Source organism: Palaemon carinicauda, chromosome 5, assembly GCF_036898095.1.
Source record: "Palaemon carinicauda isolate YSFRI2023 chromosome 5, ASM3689809v2, whole genome shotgun sequence".
Taxonomy (NCBI): Eukaryota; Metazoa; Arthropoda; class Malacostraca; order Decapoda; family Palaemonidae; genus Palaemon; species Palaemon carinicauda.
Genome location: NC_090729.1, coordinates 8,460,520 through 8,480,519, shown reverse-complemented (window position 1 = coordinate 8,480,519; position 20,000 = coordinate 8,460,520). Strand labels below are relative to the sequence as shown.

Here is a 20,000-nt window from a genome sequence, read left to right as displayed (position 1 = left end):
ATCTCCCTAAATCCTCTGAGAAATAAGATATTTATGCATTTTAAAGACGGCATTGATACCTATTTTTTTCTGACATGAATATAACTGATCTGAGGAATTGTATATTCCGTGATCATTCCAATTGTGTGACTGCCTCATTCATGCTTTCTCTTTGTTGACAGGTAATGATAAGGCGGTGTTATGAGTGCTGACGTTCAATGTTTATTGTAACGTTTGGTAATATTCATGGGACCTTTGTAACGCAGCCACTGTAATTCAAGACTGTTTATGTCAAGAGAAAGGAGGAGAGGTATAATGATTATAGTAGTCAGTGTCGTAAAGGAGATATTTGCCTCAACTCTATGTAACATTTTGTTCTGGCTGTTTCCTAGTGCATGATGTCACTTTTGGCCATGGGACTTCCATGTAAGTCCTATAGTCAAAGGTGATATCATACAAATATAAATGTAATTATGTTGAATCTTTCCCTTTTCTAAATAGACATTATTTTAGTACGTATGACTCCATTTGTTCTAAGTAAAGCATAGTCCGTTTATTTTGTCGGGAGGGCATGTACAAACAGACGACCATGTCCTCATAGCTCAGCTTAATGGGAATAGCTACATGGATCATTAAGAAGGCTCTTACTCCATCCAGTGGTAAAATAGTGACGTTAACGGCCTTTACCTTGGTCTTCTTTACGGAGACTCTTGGCCATAATGATGATGACTTTTGTGCTGTAACGAGTATAGGGTTGTAAATACACCTGCCGTTCTTAGAACGTTAAGTTATTCCGCTGTTAGATATCCATTTGACTGAGAGACCGGACACAGCAAGGGTATTGCGGACATTGGTCTAAGAGAGATTGGAAAGTCGAGTGTTTTTTACGATTTTTTTTTATTATACCTTGCGCTTTACTTCCACATTTTTCTCCCTATATCTTTCATTCTAATCTACACTATTACTCTGCAGCCATTCTTCAAAAGCCCTCTTTTTCTCTTCCACTTTTACCTTCACTTCTTCATTCCACCATTCACTGCCCTTCCTCATGCTGCCTCCAACAAACTTGTAATCCCAACAAAATACTATTTTACTAACTTCCACTCCTCCTCTAAATTACCAGTTTCTCTTACTTTCACTTCGTTATATGCCATTTTCAACCTTTCTTGATATTTATATTTTACTCCCGGTTTTATTAGCTCTTCAACCCCCACTAGCTCACTTTTACATCCACCTACTCTATTCCCTTACTCTTTTGTAGAACTAATTTTCCTTCCACCAAAAAATGATCAGACATACCGTTAGCCATACCCCTAAACACGTGCAAGTCTTTCAATCTTCCAGACATTCTTTCATTTATCAACACATATTCCATTAACGCCTTTTCTACCACTCTTCCATTTGCCACTCTTACCCATGTATACTTGTTTTTATCTTTCTTCTTGAAAAAGCTAGAACTTACCACCATCTCTTGCTCAACACACATATCTACCAGTCTCTTACCATTCTCATTTTCACCTGGTACGCCATACTTCCCAATGACACCTGCTACCTCTCCCGTGCTCACTCTATCATTCAAGACACCTATGACAACTACATAATTCCTTTTACCCATTCCTTCTACACACCTAGTTAATTCATTCCAGAACTCATTCCACTCTTCTTTACTTTTCTCATAACCTGGCCCATACACACTGACAAAAGCCCAACATTCCCTACCCAACCTAACCCTTACCCACATTAACCTAGATGATATCTCCTTCCATTCCACTACTTTACCTGTCATCCACTCACTCAGCAATAAAGCCACACCTTCTCTTGCTCTTCCCCTTTGTACCCCAGACACTCTATCAAACATTTCACCAAACATCACTTCACCTTTCCCTTTCATCTTTGTCTCACAGAAAGCCAATGTATCCATCCTTCTATTCATAAACATACTTCCAATCTTACATTTTTTACTCTCTATCGTACTACATCCACGCACATTCAAACACCCCAAAACTAGAGTGCGGGGAGCAATCACTCTCCCCCCAGCTCCACCTCTTTGATGTCTCATAGGATTATAATACCCGAGAGGGGGTTCCCGGCCCCCTCATCCAGTCCCTTTTAGTCGCTTCTTACGACAAACAGGGATACATTGGCACTATTCTAATTGTTTTTATGCCCCCGCGGCCACAGGGAGTTAATATATATATATATATATATATATATATATATATATATATATATATATATATAAATATATATATATATATATATATATATATATATATATATATATATATATATATATATATATATATATATATATATCATGTACAAAAGTCTCAACGTTACAAAGTGCATAATCTTTGTCCATCAACTTAGACCCATGTTTTTATACCTATCTATAAAATAAATGAACCCACTACTTGCGAAAAATATCACAATCGATAAATTAGTCAACCGGTGTCTGAGCACTGACGTTATTATCTTTCCTTCGCCCATCTATCATATGAAAGTTGCAACTAATGACACAGGTGTCTTATAAACCTGAGTAAAAGGGTCATCTAATATTATTATATGATATGCTCTTTTACATATCTCAGAGACAGAGAACTAGTCAAATTATAAATGATTATGACTAATGAATAATCCTCTAACAATAAGGGTGTCATATAATTAATCCTATAAGACAGACACCTAAAAGTAAATAATTAAATGTATTATTCTAATCTCTTATACAGAAAGACATTGCACATTGCCCCTGGTATTTATTTTTCTATACGCTGAATTTTCTATTCATTTGAGCAGTATTATAGTTTTGATTTTTCCTTACTTATTGAATGGGAATTATGCTACCTTGGTCATATTAGAGAGATATATTAGATAAAATTTGAATTGCGCGCTCTCTCTCTCTCTCTCTCTCTCTCTCTCTCTCTCTCTCTCTCTCTCTCTCTCTCTCTCTCTCTCTCATGATATATCAGTTTATATGCGTAGCTTACACTTCTTACATATTTATATCTACTGGCCAACTTGCGAGAGGGAATTTCTCCTTCGAAACGAAGTTTTCCAGCTACCTTTTCCAAATAATTCTCACATAGAATTATAATTGGTGAATTGATTTGTTATTTCAATTTGAGTGTAAGAAGGTTTTCAAACGTATTATTGCATCATCACTTAAAAAAGTCAATATTATGCCAAAAGCACGACTAAATATATTAGGCATAATTCGTGATTTTCTTTCTTCATTATCAAAGTACAAAACGTTTATTTTATTTTCATCACATATGCGTATTAAGTTGATTAAAGGAATTGGAATGTATCCATCAACGTGTATATACAATATTCGCGTACTACATTTTTTTTATAATAGAGAGATGGTGATTTTCAAATGAAAATTATAATTAACCATTATAAAGGAATAACATTATAATACCCAAAGTCGTGTATTCCATTATATACATTGGCTATTTTATTAGAAAAAATAATTCTAATTTCGTGATAAGCAAGGGAGCTGCAATAACATACGATATAAAAAAAAATCATTAAATATCTATGTGAAAATCAAAGAGAAAGTGGTTGTGACAAACGTATGGGGGAATGAATTCTTGTTTAATCGTCTTTCTTCAATGTGTTATTTCTACTGTTTAGAATAGCCATATTGAACACGATGAAACAGAATGTGAATTTCTCAGTAATTTCGGTTCATAAATCTTATTCGTTATGATGAATTTTTTCGCTACCGATTTGGATTGCATAGCCTTCATGTATTTATATTTCCTGTAAGGACAGGGAAGAACCTTTAACTTACTTCCATTTCAGACGATCGTCTCGGTGAAAACAACATCCTTGCTGTTTATGTACTTCTTGCTGAGTCTATAACCCACTTTTTTCTTACAATCAAACTTAATAAATTGTTTAACCGAATTTTAAACAATATAAATAGGATATATAAATAAAACAGTAAATTCCCAATATTTTTTTTTTTTGGATGCATCTAAATTCCCAGTACGTGTTCGAGTCTCCCATTTAAATGCATATACCCTGGATGCTTTTGAAATTTAATGCATTTAAAATTCAATTACATGAGTTATCTGGAATGATTTTCAACGTTTACTGATATAGTCAAATTTATGCATCCATCTCTCAGTGAAATCTAGTGATTAATTAATCCCTTTGTTCTATAAATACAAGTAACAATATTTTTCTGCACAGTTCTGAAATTCATATAATCAAGAGCTAATAAAATTTAATGAATCGCGTTAAAACTGTGTATTCTATTTATCTCCTATCTTTGAAATTGCCTTTATATTAGTATATATGAAAATATGATGTAATAAATGGACCATACATACATACACACATACATACACACACACACACACACACACACACACACACACATATATATATATATATATATATATATATATATATATATATATATATATATATATATATATATATATATATATATATATATATATGTGTGTATATATATATATATATATATATATATATATATATATATATATATATATATATATATATATATATATATGTATATATATATATATATATATATATATATATATATATATATATATATATATACATACATATATATATATATATATATATATATATATATATATATATATATATATATATATATATATATATATATATATATGAGTGTGTGTGTGTATGTTCTTTCAAACAGGTCTTTTGTAGACTGAATACAACAGTTTATTCATGATTTTATTTATATTTCATTTGTGCATTGTGGTGATGATAGCCATCCAGCAAAATGAGCTCTTAGGGAAGTTAGTATATGTGAATTTACGTTATTTTAAGGAATTAACTATTTATTTCATGTAGTTTTGTTACGAAGTCTTACGTAATATATTTGCTAGTGTTATTCGATCATTCACGATTTGAACAAGGGCTTCGATAATGTTCTTTTATATTTTTTGTTGTTTTGCTTTATGTTTGAGAGAGTATCTCCAGTAACATTTGTTTTGTAAAATTAGGTACATGTGTTTTGGAAGTTTTGCGAAGGACCTAGTGATAGGATGTTATCTTTTTCTTTTTTTTCAGGGACAAAGGGTGGGCTGAGCTATCTGACTGAGAGAGCCGTATGGTGTGACCTAAGTAGTGTTCGGGAGAGCGAAACTTGGCAACTCTGGCGCCTTTCTAGGCCCCCAAGGCGCCTTTCTAGGCCCCTAAGCTTCTAGGTCTCAGTCCGGGTAGTTTCTGGAAGTTGCTGAATTTCATATATAAAGGCGACACCAGGGTTAGAGATGGATATAGAGATTGTAGCCTTAAGACAGACAACTTCCCTCGTCTCCTCACGCGCAATTCTGTATATTGTTTCCAAATTGCTCATTATGTATAGTGTGTCCTCTCGTAAGTGACATTGTGTCCTAAAGCAAACCATGTGTCGAAAAGATACGTAAGACGACACGGGGATTTTGAATTTATTTCATTAGGCCGAGTGTTGGCAGTATGTTATGATTTTTAACTGGCTCTATAGCAAGATTAGATTTTGTATCATTATCTGGTTACCCATTTTAAATAAGTATCAAACTTGAATATTGTATTTTTAAGATCTAATTTCAACCTTTTGTGTATTTTTCTTTGCCCTATTTATTTTTTCTCAGTCTAAGTTTTATTCAGATTTCACATCTAAAGTCAAGTGTATATACAATTTTCAGACCGTATAATTTCAATCTTAATCTGAGTTTTGTTCAGACTTTATAATTTAAATGATTAATTTTGTTATTATGTAAATTCTTTTCAAATTGGGGAAATTTGAATAAAATGTAAAGAGTGTATAATTCCAATCACCATTGTTATAATCACATTCCGCTCATACCCTGTTAAGAACCAAGGTAAGTTTTAAATAATACATAAGAGTAATTACCCAGTTTAGTTTTGAGTGTACTTAGGAGACCTCTGGATATTCCATGTTTTATATACTGCTGTCTGGGAGTCATTTAGCTGTCTCAAAATTCGTGTATTAATATTGTAAAGTATAACAGTTTTAATGTAAGAGCAAACAAGTGAGTTGAGTAATCGGGAGGTTGAATAACTAGCCAGTCGTAATATATATGATATTATAAGTTTGATTCCAGGTCACGAGACATAGTATAATACAATATTGCTACCCAGACTAGGGAGCCATGATCGTAAAAAAAAAATATATATATATATATATATATATATATATATATATATATATATATATATATATATATATATATATATATATATATATATATATATACATACATACATATATATATATATATATATATATATATATATATATATATATATATATATATATATATATATATATATATATATATATATATATATTTGGGCTCAAGCCATGGCGTCCTGATGGAAGGTTCCTTTTTGGTAGCTTCCTTGGGTATATCACTACTAAATATTCCCAGAGAATTTAACCACAGGTTATCACAGAATTCTAACTTCTGGAGCGAGTATCCTAAAGGTTTCCCTTCTAAGACATCGTATATCAACAGGGGACGCATGTATTAACGTGCCACATAGCTATCTACACCCCAAACAGAGTTAACACTTCGGTGTGTAGGGGCGGAGAATAGCTGGGGAGCCGTTCCACAGCTAATCTCGTTCGTGGCTACTTTTGGTACTCGAGACGTAAACAAACGGGCGCCATTGCTAAATGACGTCACGTCCGTCCTCATCCTTCTTCTAGTAGCTTGCTTTGCTAAGACGGATTTTCCCTTGTGTATTTTCATCAGCTTGCATCTTCGCTATGTCGCTACCTTCGGCCTCGCCTTCTTCTGGAAAGTTGAGTACAAGGTTCCAGTATTGTTTAAATAAGCTCTGACCGTAAAGTAACTTTTACTTTTCGAGATATTTGATGTTTTGTGGCAGAGCTGTGCCTCGACCGGACCGGCCATTTTATGGCGTCGCTGTTGTTTTGCATGCCTTATTTAGATAGCCTCAACAGCGTTTTCCGGCCTCATTAACTAATCGATACTATTAGTTATTGAGTCTTCATAGCTAGTAACTTTTATATCGTGTTTTGACGTTTTATTATCGGTCATCAACTGACCCCATACCAGTTGGCTAGTATAGCCCCTAGTCCAGAGCGCCTATATCAGTGTTCATGCATGATATTTATCAGTGATCCTATGTTTATTTATGAAGATAGTCGCATTATTTTACAATACTATTGACTGTGATGCAAGTGTTTTCGCCTTCAGGGACCATATAAGAGACAGGTTAGATAGTGTGTCTTTCTAACCTAACCTACAAGTAGGACCCCTATATGCTTCCTTCATCCCCTGCCTTAGGGCATCCCCTCTGTGTAGCCTTGCTCCCCCTACCACGTAAGGGGATCAAGCTCATATCAGAGTATTATATCGCTTCTCTGTCCTCCCTAAGGGAATGATCCCCCCTTTGGGTTGCGTCCGAGAATGAGGAACGGCTAGTCCTTCCTCTATTGCTGGGGCTAGGTCTTCGACCTTTCCTGCAATAGCGATACGTCTTCCATCCTTCCTAGTTCAGGGTGTAACATCCCTGCTCTAGGTTAGGTTTTGGAGGGGTTAGTTCTGTACCTTGCAGAAACGATACCCATGCACCGTTTTCAGACAGGCTGCCTTACCTTGGGCTAGGGAGTGTCCTCCCTTCCTTGGTGGCCGCTCTGGTACAGAACCTCCTTCACAGAAGACCCTTCTCTTCTCCCCTCCCCACCTATCTCTTGTATGGCCTAGCCTATACTTAGGTTAGTCTATACCCATCTGTCCCCTGTCCTACAACTCCTCCTTAGGGTGGAGTGATAGGGCTACCTTGAGCTCCTGTGTGCAGTCCGCTCTGGTACATATACCCTTCATAGTGTCCTATGGGGTTAGCCACTGGATGCGTTCTGTCTACAGGGGTTCTCCCCCTTCTTGGGTGTTCCCTGCCCTCCCTTGGGCTCCCTTAGCTCCCGGTCCTCTGCGGCCCCTGCTTCTGGGTGATAGGGCTAGCCTCTATCATGGGTACATCCCCTCAGGTGGGATGTCTTGGGGTCTGTGGCCGGACCCCTACATCCCCCCTTCTGTCTCTTTCACTATCCTGGTGCCGGTCCCTTGCCGCCTCTACTGTCGGTGATACCCACCTCCTACCTTGGTGACTTACCCCTTGCCCTCTGCGCCGACAGTCCCCCGTGTGCCGGGGGATTGCCTCCTGCCGCCGGAGCCTAGCCGATGGCCTTCCCTCTTTCCTCATAGCCTCAGTCGTCCGTCCACCGGCCGGCCCCCGGAGTGCCGGCATCCACTGCCGGAACTCCGGTTCTGCTATAACCATCCTTGTCCCTGTCACCAAGCCGGCTACCTCCGGCTGCCGGAGCCGCCGCTCCCTCCCGGCGGGCCGCCGCTGTGCCAGCGGCCGCCACCCTGGTATTACTCTTGACTTCTATATTGTCTTCCTTAATGCCAGAAACTCTGCTGGAGCGGCCTCCGGCGTCCCGGCGGTCTGCCGGAGCCTTCCGGAGGCGTCAAGACGACTTGCACCCCCTTCTACTAGCTATCATCTGATGTTGATAGCCCTACATCGCAACCAGATGACTTGATTACGTAAATGGATTGGTATTATCTTACCGTTCTATTAGTAACCATGCTGTCTTCTTGCATATCACAGATTTCCAGCATGCTGTGTGTATCTTAGCACGGCTGGTTGCCGGAAACCCTTACCCTATGGGATCTTCTAGTTCCCAATTCTAGTGTCTGAGTGGCCTCAGTCCTAGCATTATACCCTTGACAATTTCCAATAGAATTCCCACTGCCCTACGGGCATTCCATGTTGAATTCTACCCTGTGCCTTCGGTCACAGCAGATTGTCTATGGATGAAGGTCACGGTAACCAGCCGGGCGGGTTACACGGAGTATGTATCTATCTCCTTCTTTCCGCCCATTCTCTGTGCATCACGCTTAATGTTAAGTTAAAATTAATCAATTAATATTTAACTTTAGTTTAAGAGTCATCCTTATGACTCCCCCATACTCATGTTCTCTTTCTCTTACAGGAGGAGTAACTGAAGTGCGACCACAGCTTCTGTGCAGTGAAGCGCCCGCACTTTTATGGACACACGGCGTGTAGGACCCACGCCCCTTGTGCCAACAAGAAAGGAGATCTAAAGTTCTGGGACCCGCAGAACTGTACGGTCTGCCAGGATCACCTGGTCGACGCGTTCAACAATCCTCCCTCAGCGGATATTAGGGACGCTTCTCGAGAGAAGCTACGCAAATGGGTGCGTGGCTTCCAGAAGAACGCCACTGGACCGTACCTTGCCACTGAAGACATGAGGGCCTTATTGTTCCCAAAGGCATCCCCAGATTCTGTGGTCCCCAAGGATCAGATCCCCACCGTCCAGATATCGGTGGAACCCGATGTTGTCATGGCCCAGTCCATGCACGAGTGTCACCTGGATGCCGACAACGAGGAACGTATGTCGGATATTTCGGAGAACACGAAGAGGACCCTCATGGCCCAAGACGCGGACGATGAAGAGGACCAGGTGGATTACCTCGAGTCGGAGCAGGAGGTCGCTCCGCCTTCCACCCCTGCCCCAACTCCTACACCGACGGAAGTGTCTCTCCCGTCTACCTCCGCTACCCCGGACCCCATCCCATCCGCCCAGGAGATGTTCCGTATGATAGAAGCCCTTATGGACCAGAAGCTTCAAGTGACACACGAGTACATCAGGTCCATGAGAGGTTCCAAAGAATCGAAGAAGATTTCGGTTAAGGACCTCCCGATATGCTCACACGCCAACCCCTGGAGGTATGCTGAGCATATGATCATCGCAACGGGCAAGATCTTCATCAGCGAGAAGATCGGCTCGGTTGCCCTGGAAGAAGTGGAGTTCTTCCCGAGCTTTGAGGCTTACCCGGAATGTTACGTCCTGCTTCGATCCGAACCTGCCTCTAAAGAGGAGACCGAACCTAAGGAGGTGATAGTGTTCGATCTCCCGAAGGCCCAGGCTATGCTGGCCAACGCCTTTAAAAGTAGGGGTTTTACCTGCTCAAAGCCTCCAGCGCTAAGCAAGAAGCACCCTACCTACGTCGCACCCGACGACGCAGTCCTTCCCTTTACGGAAAAGGCCCTCGCTGCGTGTCACAAGGCAGTGGAAGAAGGGAAGCCCTGTCCTGCACTGGATGAGTGCAGACCCTTCTCCATGGTGACTCCCCCCGACGCTCGACACTGGAAGGATATCCAGCATACCTTCGTGGTGGGAAAACTAGATCCAGACGTGGCTGGACGTCAGTTTAATGAAGACCTCCCGAAACTTAATGACCATCTCCTTCGTCAGGAACAAGACACGAAGGAAAGGCTCGCAGCATCCATGTCCCTCCAAGTACAGCTTGACGTCATGGCTGGTGACACCAGAGTCCCCGACCACTACATGGTACTCGCCAAATCGCACATGGCGACTCTGGTAAAGGACCTGTATAATTTCATGAAGGCTCGGAGAGCCTGTCGTGAATTCGTGTTCTCAGGTGCCACAGTGAGACACGAACCCAGGAGGCTGATTTCCTCTAACGTCTGGGGTAAGCACCTCTTTCCCTCCGACCTTGTGAAAGAGATCACCGACAAGGCCGCCACTGAAAATAGGAACCTTCTCAACAAGTGTGGCATGTCGAAAAAGAGGAAATCCTCTCAGGACGATGGCCCTCAACCTAAGAGGAAATCCTTCAAGCCAAAACCCCAGCAACGTCAACAGAGACGACAGTTTCCGGGACCCACTACTCCCCAAGTGGCTGCTCAGCCACAACAGACCTTTCAGCTGGTCACCCAACCGGTTTTGTCCCAGTCACCGGTTTTCACCCCTGCCTTTGAGCAACAGACAACTACCTTTCGTCCCAAAGGTAGAGGCTCAAACAGAGGTGCAGGCAGAGACGCATCTCGCCGTCCCTCCAAAGGCAGAGGAGGAAGGGGAGCTAGCGGCCGAGGCAGTAAGCCCTCGGGACACCAGAAGCAATGAAGTGCTTCCGGTGGGAGGAAGACTCCGCCAATTCCAGGATCGTTGGACCTTCGATCCCTGGGCACACAGCATCGTCAAGAAGGGTCTAGGCTGGAGTTGGACTCAACCACCCCCAACCTTCCAGCAATTCTTCTAACAATCAACCCCCCTTCTGGAAGAATATGTCCTAGATCTCTTGAACAAGAAGGTGATAAGGAGGGTAAAGTCAACCAGGTTCCAAGGGAGACTGTTTTGCGTCCCCAAGAAAGACTCCGACAAGCTCAGAGTCATTCTGGACTTATCCCCCCTCAACAAGTTCATAGCGAACAACAAGTTCAAGATGTTGACTCTTCAACAGATAAGGACCCTTCTGCCTCGAGGTTCTTACACGGTCTCCATAGACCTGGCGGATGCCTACTGGCACGTTCCAATGAACCATCACGCTTCCTCCTACCTAGGATTTCGACTCCAAAGGAAAAGCAACGCCTTCAGGGCCATGCCCTTCGGCCTCAACGTGGCCCCTCGGATCTTCACAAAGCTGGCGGACGCCATAGTACAACAGCTCAGCCTCCGAGACGTCCAGGTGATGGCCTACCTCGACGACTGGCTAGTCTGGGCTCCATCGCCCGAGGATTGTTTAAAATCCTGCAGCAAAGTCACCCAGTTCCTAGAAACACCTGGGATTCAAGATAAACGCGAAGAAATCTCGCCTCTCTCCAGCTCAGAAGTTCCAATGGTTAGGAATCCAGTGGAATTTTCAGTCACACCGCCTTTCCATCCCCCAGAAGAAAAGGAAGGAAATAGCAGGGTCTGTCAAGCGAATACTGAAATCCAAACGGATCTCAAGACGCCAGCAGGAACGAGTTCTAGGCTCTCTACAGTTCGCCTCAGTGACAAACCCAGTGCTTCGTGCACAGCTAAAGGATGCCGCGGGAGTCTGGAGACGTTCTGCATCCATCGCTCGAAGAGACCTCAAGAGACGGCTCCCAAACAGACTTCGGCTTCTCCTCAAGCCGTGTTCGGAAGCGACGGCCCTTAAAAGGTCCATCCGTCTTCAACACCCACCTCCATCACTCAACATCCACACGGACGCTTCGCTGGAGGGTTGGGGAGGTCACTCCCACCAAAAACAGGCTCATGGCACATGGTCTCCCCTATTCAAGACGTTTCACATCAACATCTTGGAGGCCATGGCGGTCCTTCTAACACTGAAGAAACTCTCCCCGCCTCCCTCGATCCATATTCGTCTAACCCTAGAAAACTCGGTGGTAGTTCGATGTCTCAATCGCCAAGGCTCAAGATCGCCCCAGATAAATCAGGTGCTTCTGACAATCTTCCGTCTGGCAGAGAGGAAGAAGTGGCACCTGTCTGCAGTTCACCTACAAGGATTCCGCAATGTGACGGCGGACGCTCTATCCCGGACAAGCCCGATAGAGTCGGAATGGTCTCTAGACGCAAGATCATTCTCTTTCATCTCTCACCAAGTCCCAGAACTTCAGATCGATCTCTTCGCAACGAGCGACAACAATCAACTTCCTCGATATGTGGCCCCGTACGAGGACCCCAAGGCAGAGGCAGTGGACGCCATGTCACTGGACTGGAACAGATGGTCCAAGATCTACCTGTTCCCTCCCACCAACCTTCTGCTGAAAGTCCACTCCAAGCTGAGAACCTTCAAAGGGACAGCGGCCCTAGTGGCTCCCAAGTGGCCCCGGAGCAATTGGTACCCCCTGGTCCTGGAGCTGCAGCCCACGCTGATCCCTCTCCCGGGCCCAGTTCTCTCCCAGCAAGTACATAAGTCGACTGTCTTCGCTTCATCATCGAAAATCAAGGACCTTCATCTCATGATTTTCTCTCCCTAGCCGCGAAGAAAAGGTTTGGGATCTCGAAGAAAAGTCTAGACTTCCTCGAGGAATACAAGACCGAATCCACAAGACGGCAATACGAATCATCTTGGAGAAAATGGGTCTCATTCGTCAAGGCAAAAAATCCTACGGAAATCACCATTGATTTCTGCATGTCCTTCTTTATTCACCCTCATGAACAGGGCTTGGCAGCCAATACGATGTCTACTTGCAAATCAGCCTTGACTAGACCAATGTTGTATGCCTTCCAGATTGATCTGTCCAGTGACATCTTCAATAAACTGCCGAAAGCATGCGCTCGTCTACGCCCAGCACCCCCACCGAAACCGATCTCCTGGCCCTTGGAGAATATGCCCCCTGAAACAAGATGCCTCTCTATGCCCAGTAGAGAGCCTCAAGGTCTATCTTCGCAGAACTTCGGACTTTGGTGGAGGCCAGCTCTTTAAAGGATAAACATCGGGCAGCGACCTGTCACTGAAACAACTAAGAGCGAAAATCACCTACTTCATTCGCAGAACGGATCCTGACAGTACACCCGCCGGTCATGATCCTAGAAAAGTTGCATCGTCTCTGAATTTCTTTCAGAGTATGGATTTCGAAAGCCTTAAGAGTTTCACAGGCTGGAAATCCTCGCGTGTTTTCTTCAAACATTATGCGAAACAAGTGCACGAAGTAAAACATTTTGTGGTAGCCGCAGGTAGTGTTATGAAACCTGCACCTAACTCTGCATAGAACAGTGAGTTACTTGGGACTCTAACTCTTCGGGTGCCTATGTTGACCCTCAACTGATACGTAGTGATGTCGAAAACACTTAGTGCTTTTCATATAACTGTTCTTATCCGAGGTGAAATGTCATAGTCGTCACACGAGTGCCGCATGCCTAGAGCATGATGTGTTTTATTTTAAAGACTGACGTTCCTCGAGAACGAGTACCTACTAATAAATTTGAAATTCTCTTTCAGATTCAAGAGCAAGTCTTTCATTACCATGTACATTATAATTTGTTGTAAATTAACTTTACATATATTGCAATTCATTAATATTCTCTGCAATTGTGAAATAAAATTTTTATTTTATCACTTGTGCGTCTCAATCCGCTCCTACTTATACTATGAAATACATGTCTGTCATAGTTTTATTATCCCCTTCCTCTTATGGTTGATGAAGATACTAAGGTCTCAACCCTTATTATATATTCACCTGTGCAATGTAATATTCCAATACGAATACTTACTCTCTTCATACCTTAGAGAAAAGACAATTCTCCATTAACATACAGTGCCTAACCACCACTTGTCTGCCCTTGAGAATGTTCCTATATGAATGCCAACCATTCAGTCTTGTCTCCAAGTTCTTCAGGTTCTTCTAGCAAGGTGAATAGCCATTCGATAACCACTTTGATCTCGGCATGTCCCGTCGGAACTTCACTGCCAGGGGGGCAGGAAGGTCTCTTCCCTACGGTTCTTCTATTAAGATTACTATACTACCCTGTTCAAAGCCCTTGGCACTTACTCAAATAGGGAAAAATCTACCACGATACATTGATTCTCTGGTATTCTTTCATCAGGACGCCATGGCTTGAGCCCAAAAAACGGATTTTGAGCGAAGCGAAAAATCTATTTTTGGGTGAGATAGCCATGGCGTCCTGATGGACCCTCCCTGCTACTTTGTCCAGTTTTTCAGGTCCCACCCTGCTCTGCTGTATCATGGCGATCGGTAAGCAACTGGCTTCAGGATGAGGACGGACGTGACGTCATTTAGCAATGGCGCCCGTTTGTTTACGTCTCGAGTACCAAAAGTAGCCACGAACGAGATTAGCTGTGGAACGGCTCCCCAGCTATTCTCCGCCCCTACACACCGAAGTGTTAACTCTGTTTGGGGTGTAGATAGCTATGTGGCGCGTTAATACATGCGTCCCCTGTTGATATACAATGTCTTAAAAGGGAAACCTTTTGGATACTCGCTCCAGAAGTTAGAATTCTGTGATAACCTGTGGTTAAATTCTCTGGGAATATTTAGTAGTGATTGTTGGATGTACAGTGAAAGCCACGAAAGATGTTGCAATGCTTTTTTTTATTAATGCGTTTCAACCTGAAACATAAGTAATTCAAAATACTAAAAAAAAATCCTAAATAAATATTAAGTAAAAAAACTAAAAATCACAAAACTTTTCTTGAAAAGTACAAACTATAACGAGATAATTAAGTAATTCAAATAAACTTGAAGCATAAACATATACAGCAATGAAAAACATTAAACAAAGATAGCAGTAAATTACGTGAACATAAATAGAACAATCATCCATTACTAATAATTACAAAGTTAGATTAACATTATAAACTCACAAACATATTGAACTGAAACAAGAAAGGTGGTAAACTAGGTAGTTACTACCAAGCATTACGACGCAATTACTCTAAGAATAACACCACACTGGAAACAATTATTTAATATATTATAATAAAGTTAAGTACTAACACATTTTCTCTCCAAGCCTTTCACTGGACACCAATAATCCGTCCCCATTTCCTCTAAACACAAGGAAGCATAACCCTTCCGGAGAGTGGGTGTGTCTCGGACGGCAACTGTTTGTAAAAAGGACAACCGTCTTGAATACACTAGTCTCATCTGAACTCCGCTGCCCAGACTCGGCAACGCAACACAAGAAATCCACAGAAATGCAGTCCCTTAAATTACAAATATTTTAGTCTTGACCATACTAAACATTTTACAATCAAAATACTACATTTTATAACAATTTATGACATTTTAGATAATAAACAATAGATAAATATATAAATAACTATCGTCCCAGACGATACACTCCCCCTATCCAAATTAGCAATTTTCTTCAATAGGAGGAAGAACAACTAACCTATGTACAGATCTATTTACACACACATCATCTTGGCCTTCATATAGTCTTCCTGGTCTCTGGATTTTGTAACGAACACTAACATCTCTAACCTTGTGATCTCTGCTTGACTGGACTGATGTTACCTGAGCAAGTTTCCATTGTCCACATATGGTGTTGCTGTCTTGTACTAATACGATATCACCAGGTTTAACATTCCTTTTGTCCACATGCCATTTTTGCCTTACCATTAAAGTTGGAAAGTAGTCTCTCTGCCACTTTTTCCAAAAACAGTCTATGATACGTTGCATGAATTCCAGCCTATCCTTATATTTTTTTATCTACAAATTTCATATCTGCTTGAATTTTACTACTTGCTCGGCCTAATATCAGGTCATTAGGATATAAATATGATCCAAGTTCACAGTCATTGCCAGGTTTGATACCAATCAGTCTGGAATTCAATAAATCAGCTACTTCAAAAAGCACTGTTTGCATTTCTCCGAATGTCAGTTTACTATCTCCAATAGCAATGAGTACAGCACGTTTAACAGATTTTATTAGTGCTTCACTACATCCATTCTGCCAAGGAGCGTCAGCAGACTTATTGAAAATCCATGTAGTACCACCGCTAGCACCATATTTTTGAAGCTTTGACTTGTCTAACCTGAGTTCCTTGCAAGCAGCAACTAATTGACTTCCCAAATCAGAATGTATGGTCTTAGGATATCCTCTAATTGTTATAAATCTCTGGAAAACTGTCAAGAAACCTTTTGTGTCATAACTTTCTGCCAAATCTACATATACTGCTCGTGAAACAAGGCAATTGAATATTACTCCATAAGCTTTTCCATATGTTCTACGTTTTACCGTATCTCTAATAGTAATTGGGCCAAATAAGTCTAATGAAGTATGGTAGAAAGGAGGAGTAGGACGTAATCTTTCCTGGGCAACTTGACCCATCTTCTGAGCAACAGTTTCAGCACTTATTCTTTTACATGCGATACATTTATTCTTAATAACCTTTATTAGTCTTCTGGCACTAATAACCCAGTACTTACATTGTAATTTAGCTAAAGTAGTTTCGACTCCGCTGTGGTCACTATTATGCAAGTGCTGAATATATAACTTAATAAGATGACTATTTGACGGCATCCAAATAAATCTGTCTTGGTTCCAATTTTCCTTTAACCAATTTGCAATTCTCTCACCTACGAATATGATACCGTTGTCTATACTTGGACCTAAACGACGGTAGGCCTTCCTCCAATCAGATTGTAACTTGCTTTGTTCTATCTGTATCAAATACATTTCTGCTTCATGCACTAATTCAGGAGTTGGCAAGCATGCTATAGCCTTTAATGACTTAACTTTAAATGCTGCAATAACTCTTGCAGTAACTCTCAGTAATTATGTGTAACTGCTAAACCGACTCATGTTAATCACACTAGTCTTTTCTTCATCAAAGCTTTTCTGTCTACAAGTCAAAACAATACCAACCTTATCAGGAACTTCATCGTTGCAAGACTGACTTATAGGCCAAGTATCAAATGGGCGCGACATAAAGGCTGGTCCCTTTTGCCACATAGAATTTTCATGCAAGACGTTAGGAGGACATGGTCTGGTGGTAAAATCTGCTGGATTGTTCTTACTATTAACCCACCACCATTCAGTAGGGTCTGTTCTAGACTGAATTTCTGCCACCCTGTTGGCTACAAAGGTATTAAATCCATAAGATTCTTTCTGAATCTGTGCTCTTACAATTGATGAGTCAACAATATGTACAATAGATTTGAATTTCCAATCACTTTGTTTCACAATTATATCTCTTAATCTACATGACAGTACGGCAGCACATAACTCTAATCTCGGTATTGTCAATTTTTTGGTGGGAGCAATTCTGTTCTTAGCAAGGATCAATTGCGATACATAAGAATCCCCTTCTAGGCCCCACCTTACATAAGCACATGCACCATATGCAACTGAACTGCCGTCTGAAAATATAACTAGCATTGGATCCCCTTTTGCATCTAGGGGTTTTACACATCTCGCATATGACAAAAACTCCAACTCTCGCATATCAATAAAAAATTTACTCCACTTCTCTCTCATTTCGTCAGACATGGGATCGTCCCAGTCACATCTATTGCCTTCCGAGCGACTAATTGTGATTAGCTCTCTCATTAAGACTTTTGCATTCAAAGTGAAGTGGATGATAAGTCCTAAAGGGTCATAAATCGTAGATACTTGACTAAGTACCATTCTCTTTGTTAAGTCTTTAGGTATTATCCGATTGGATGTATTTATGTCTATTCCATTTTCGAAAATTCTTTTCTTGGATCTATTAAAGTCCACCTTAATCTTGAAGAAGAATATATCTTTTCTAGGAATCCAGTGTAAACTAAGAACCTTTTCCTCACCAGCATATAACAATTTTAATTCATTGTCTAAAGTTTCATTGTTAGACATAATCCAATGTTTGATTTTGAAACCACCCTCATTTAGCACCAAATTCATATTACCCATAAGCTTTTTAGCTTTATTTACATCTTCACAACTAAAAATAATATCATCTACATATGTATTCCTATCTATAATGTTCTTGATCTCCGGAAATTCATTCTCCTTAATTGAAGCAGTTTTCTTAAGAGCTGTTATAGCAATGACACCGCTAGGTCGGTCTCCAAAACCCACAGCTGTAAGTACATGGTGGTTCGGGGGTCTACTATAATCTGCATCTCGCCATACGAACCTGTGTGTGTGCTGCTCTAATTCTTTCAATCTTACTGAATTATACATTTTAGATATATCCCCTATGACTGCTACATTGTCCTGACGGAATCTTAATAATATTTCCACTAGGTCATTCAATAAATCGGGTCCTTTTGCCCAATAATCATTAAGTCTGTGGCCCTTGTAATCTGCTGAAGAATTGAACACTATTCTGACTGGGGTTGAGGTTGAACTTTCTTTTAATACTTCGTGATGGTGAATATAGTGTATAGGCCCATCATATTCACTCATTTCCTTCCAAGATAATTTTCTTGCAACGCCTCTACTCAACATGTCTTTTATTTGATCATTATACAGTTGTGTATATTTATAACCTATCTTAGTTAATCGCTTCTCTGTTGATCTCATTCTTGCAATAGCCACCGCCACATTATTAGGCAATTCATTAGGGTCCCTACTCCAGGGATATTTAACAGCCCAATATTTTTCCTCACAGTTATATTCTAAGCCCTTTGAAATCATGTCTAACTCCTGTTCTTCTCTAATTGTATAACTTTTATCACCTAATGTACATGATCCACATTTGCATGCTCCACATTTCGGTATACAGTATGTTCCCAAGCTTTCAATGTTGAAAAATTTATCTAAATCCATCCTTAAAAATTCATTATTGTTAACATTAATTTCCTCTACTTTAACCACACTAGAAATTTGATTAACTTTGACATTGAAACTATTGTTCGAAGATTCAAACTTAATCGATGGATGGGAGCCTCTTATGCAATATCCGAACATATTTTGCATCAATTGTAAATTCCCAACAGACTGTTTGACTTGTGGCATAAGTGTACACCAATCGGATCCTACTAACAACTCTATTTCACCAAATGGACGTTCCACATCAGAAAGACGGATATCATCAAACAAAAGAACGATATTTATCAGGTCTACCTTACATGCCTCAGATGTTATCTCTTCTATGCCGTAAGCCGTGATATACCAGTGTTTACCTTCAAGATCAGTCACTTTGATTACATATTGTTTACTCTTTATAAGTTCTACCTTTCTTCCTACCTTAGTGATAGTTAATTCAATGTCTCTACCCTTCAAACCTAGTTTATAAGCAGTAGCAAATGTTATTAGTGTTATATCACTTCCAGGGTCCCACAACGTATTCAAAGGTGTGCCATTGCTGTATAATTTACTAATCATTAGCAGTGCTTTGTCTCTTACTAAATATTTGGATTTGACGGAAAGAGTAGTACTGTACATCAGACCCTCTGAAAATGCTCCATGAAGTAATGGATGATGATATTTTCCACATCTTTGACCTTCCGTTATTACATTACAAGTATTCTTGAGACGGCAAAAATTTGATATATGACCAGCTTTCAGACAATTGAAACATGCTCGCCTTTTCCTTACAGTTTCAAACTTCTCAAAATTACCTAAATTGCCAAATACTGAACAGCTCCCCGTGTAATAAGCACTTCCCAGTTTGCAAAGTATCATTATCCTTACACAAATTAGTGACTATTTGAGATAGCTGATCTACACGTTGCAGTAATTCATTATGTTTTTCTGG

General features: G+C 40.6%; 2 protein-coding genes across 2 annotated transcripts; both read right to left on the bottom strand.

Moving 5' to 3' along the window:
- Positions 1–16,009: 16,009 nt before the first annotated feature.
- Positions 16,010–16,993, bottom strand: LOC137640753 (uncharacterized). Its single transcript, XM_068373230.1, has one exon. The coding sequence runs from the start codon at positions 16,991–16,993 to the stop codon at positions 16,010–16,012; it is 984 nt and encodes a 327-aa protein (XP_068229331.1).
- Positions 16,994–17,092: 99 nt separating this feature from the next.
- LOC137640752 (uncharacterized) lies at positions 17,093–19,687 on the bottom strand. The gene has a single exon (XM_068373229.1). It carries the CDS (start codon positions 19,685–19,687, stop codon positions 17,093–17,095), a length of 2,595 nt encoding a protein of 864 aa, XP_068229330.1.
- Positions 19,688–20,000: the final 313 nt, after the last annotated feature.

What these genes read in the sequence shown, in the direction of transcription:
- LOC137640752 (XM_068373229.1), bottom strand. Translation starts at nt 19,687, where the DNA reads ATGTACAGTACTACTCTTTCCGTCAAATCCAAATATTTAGTAAGAGAC.
- LOC137640753 (XM_068373230.1), bottom strand. Translation starts at nt 16,993, where the DNA reads ATGTATTTGATACAGATAGAACAAAGCAAGTTACAATCTGATTGGAGG.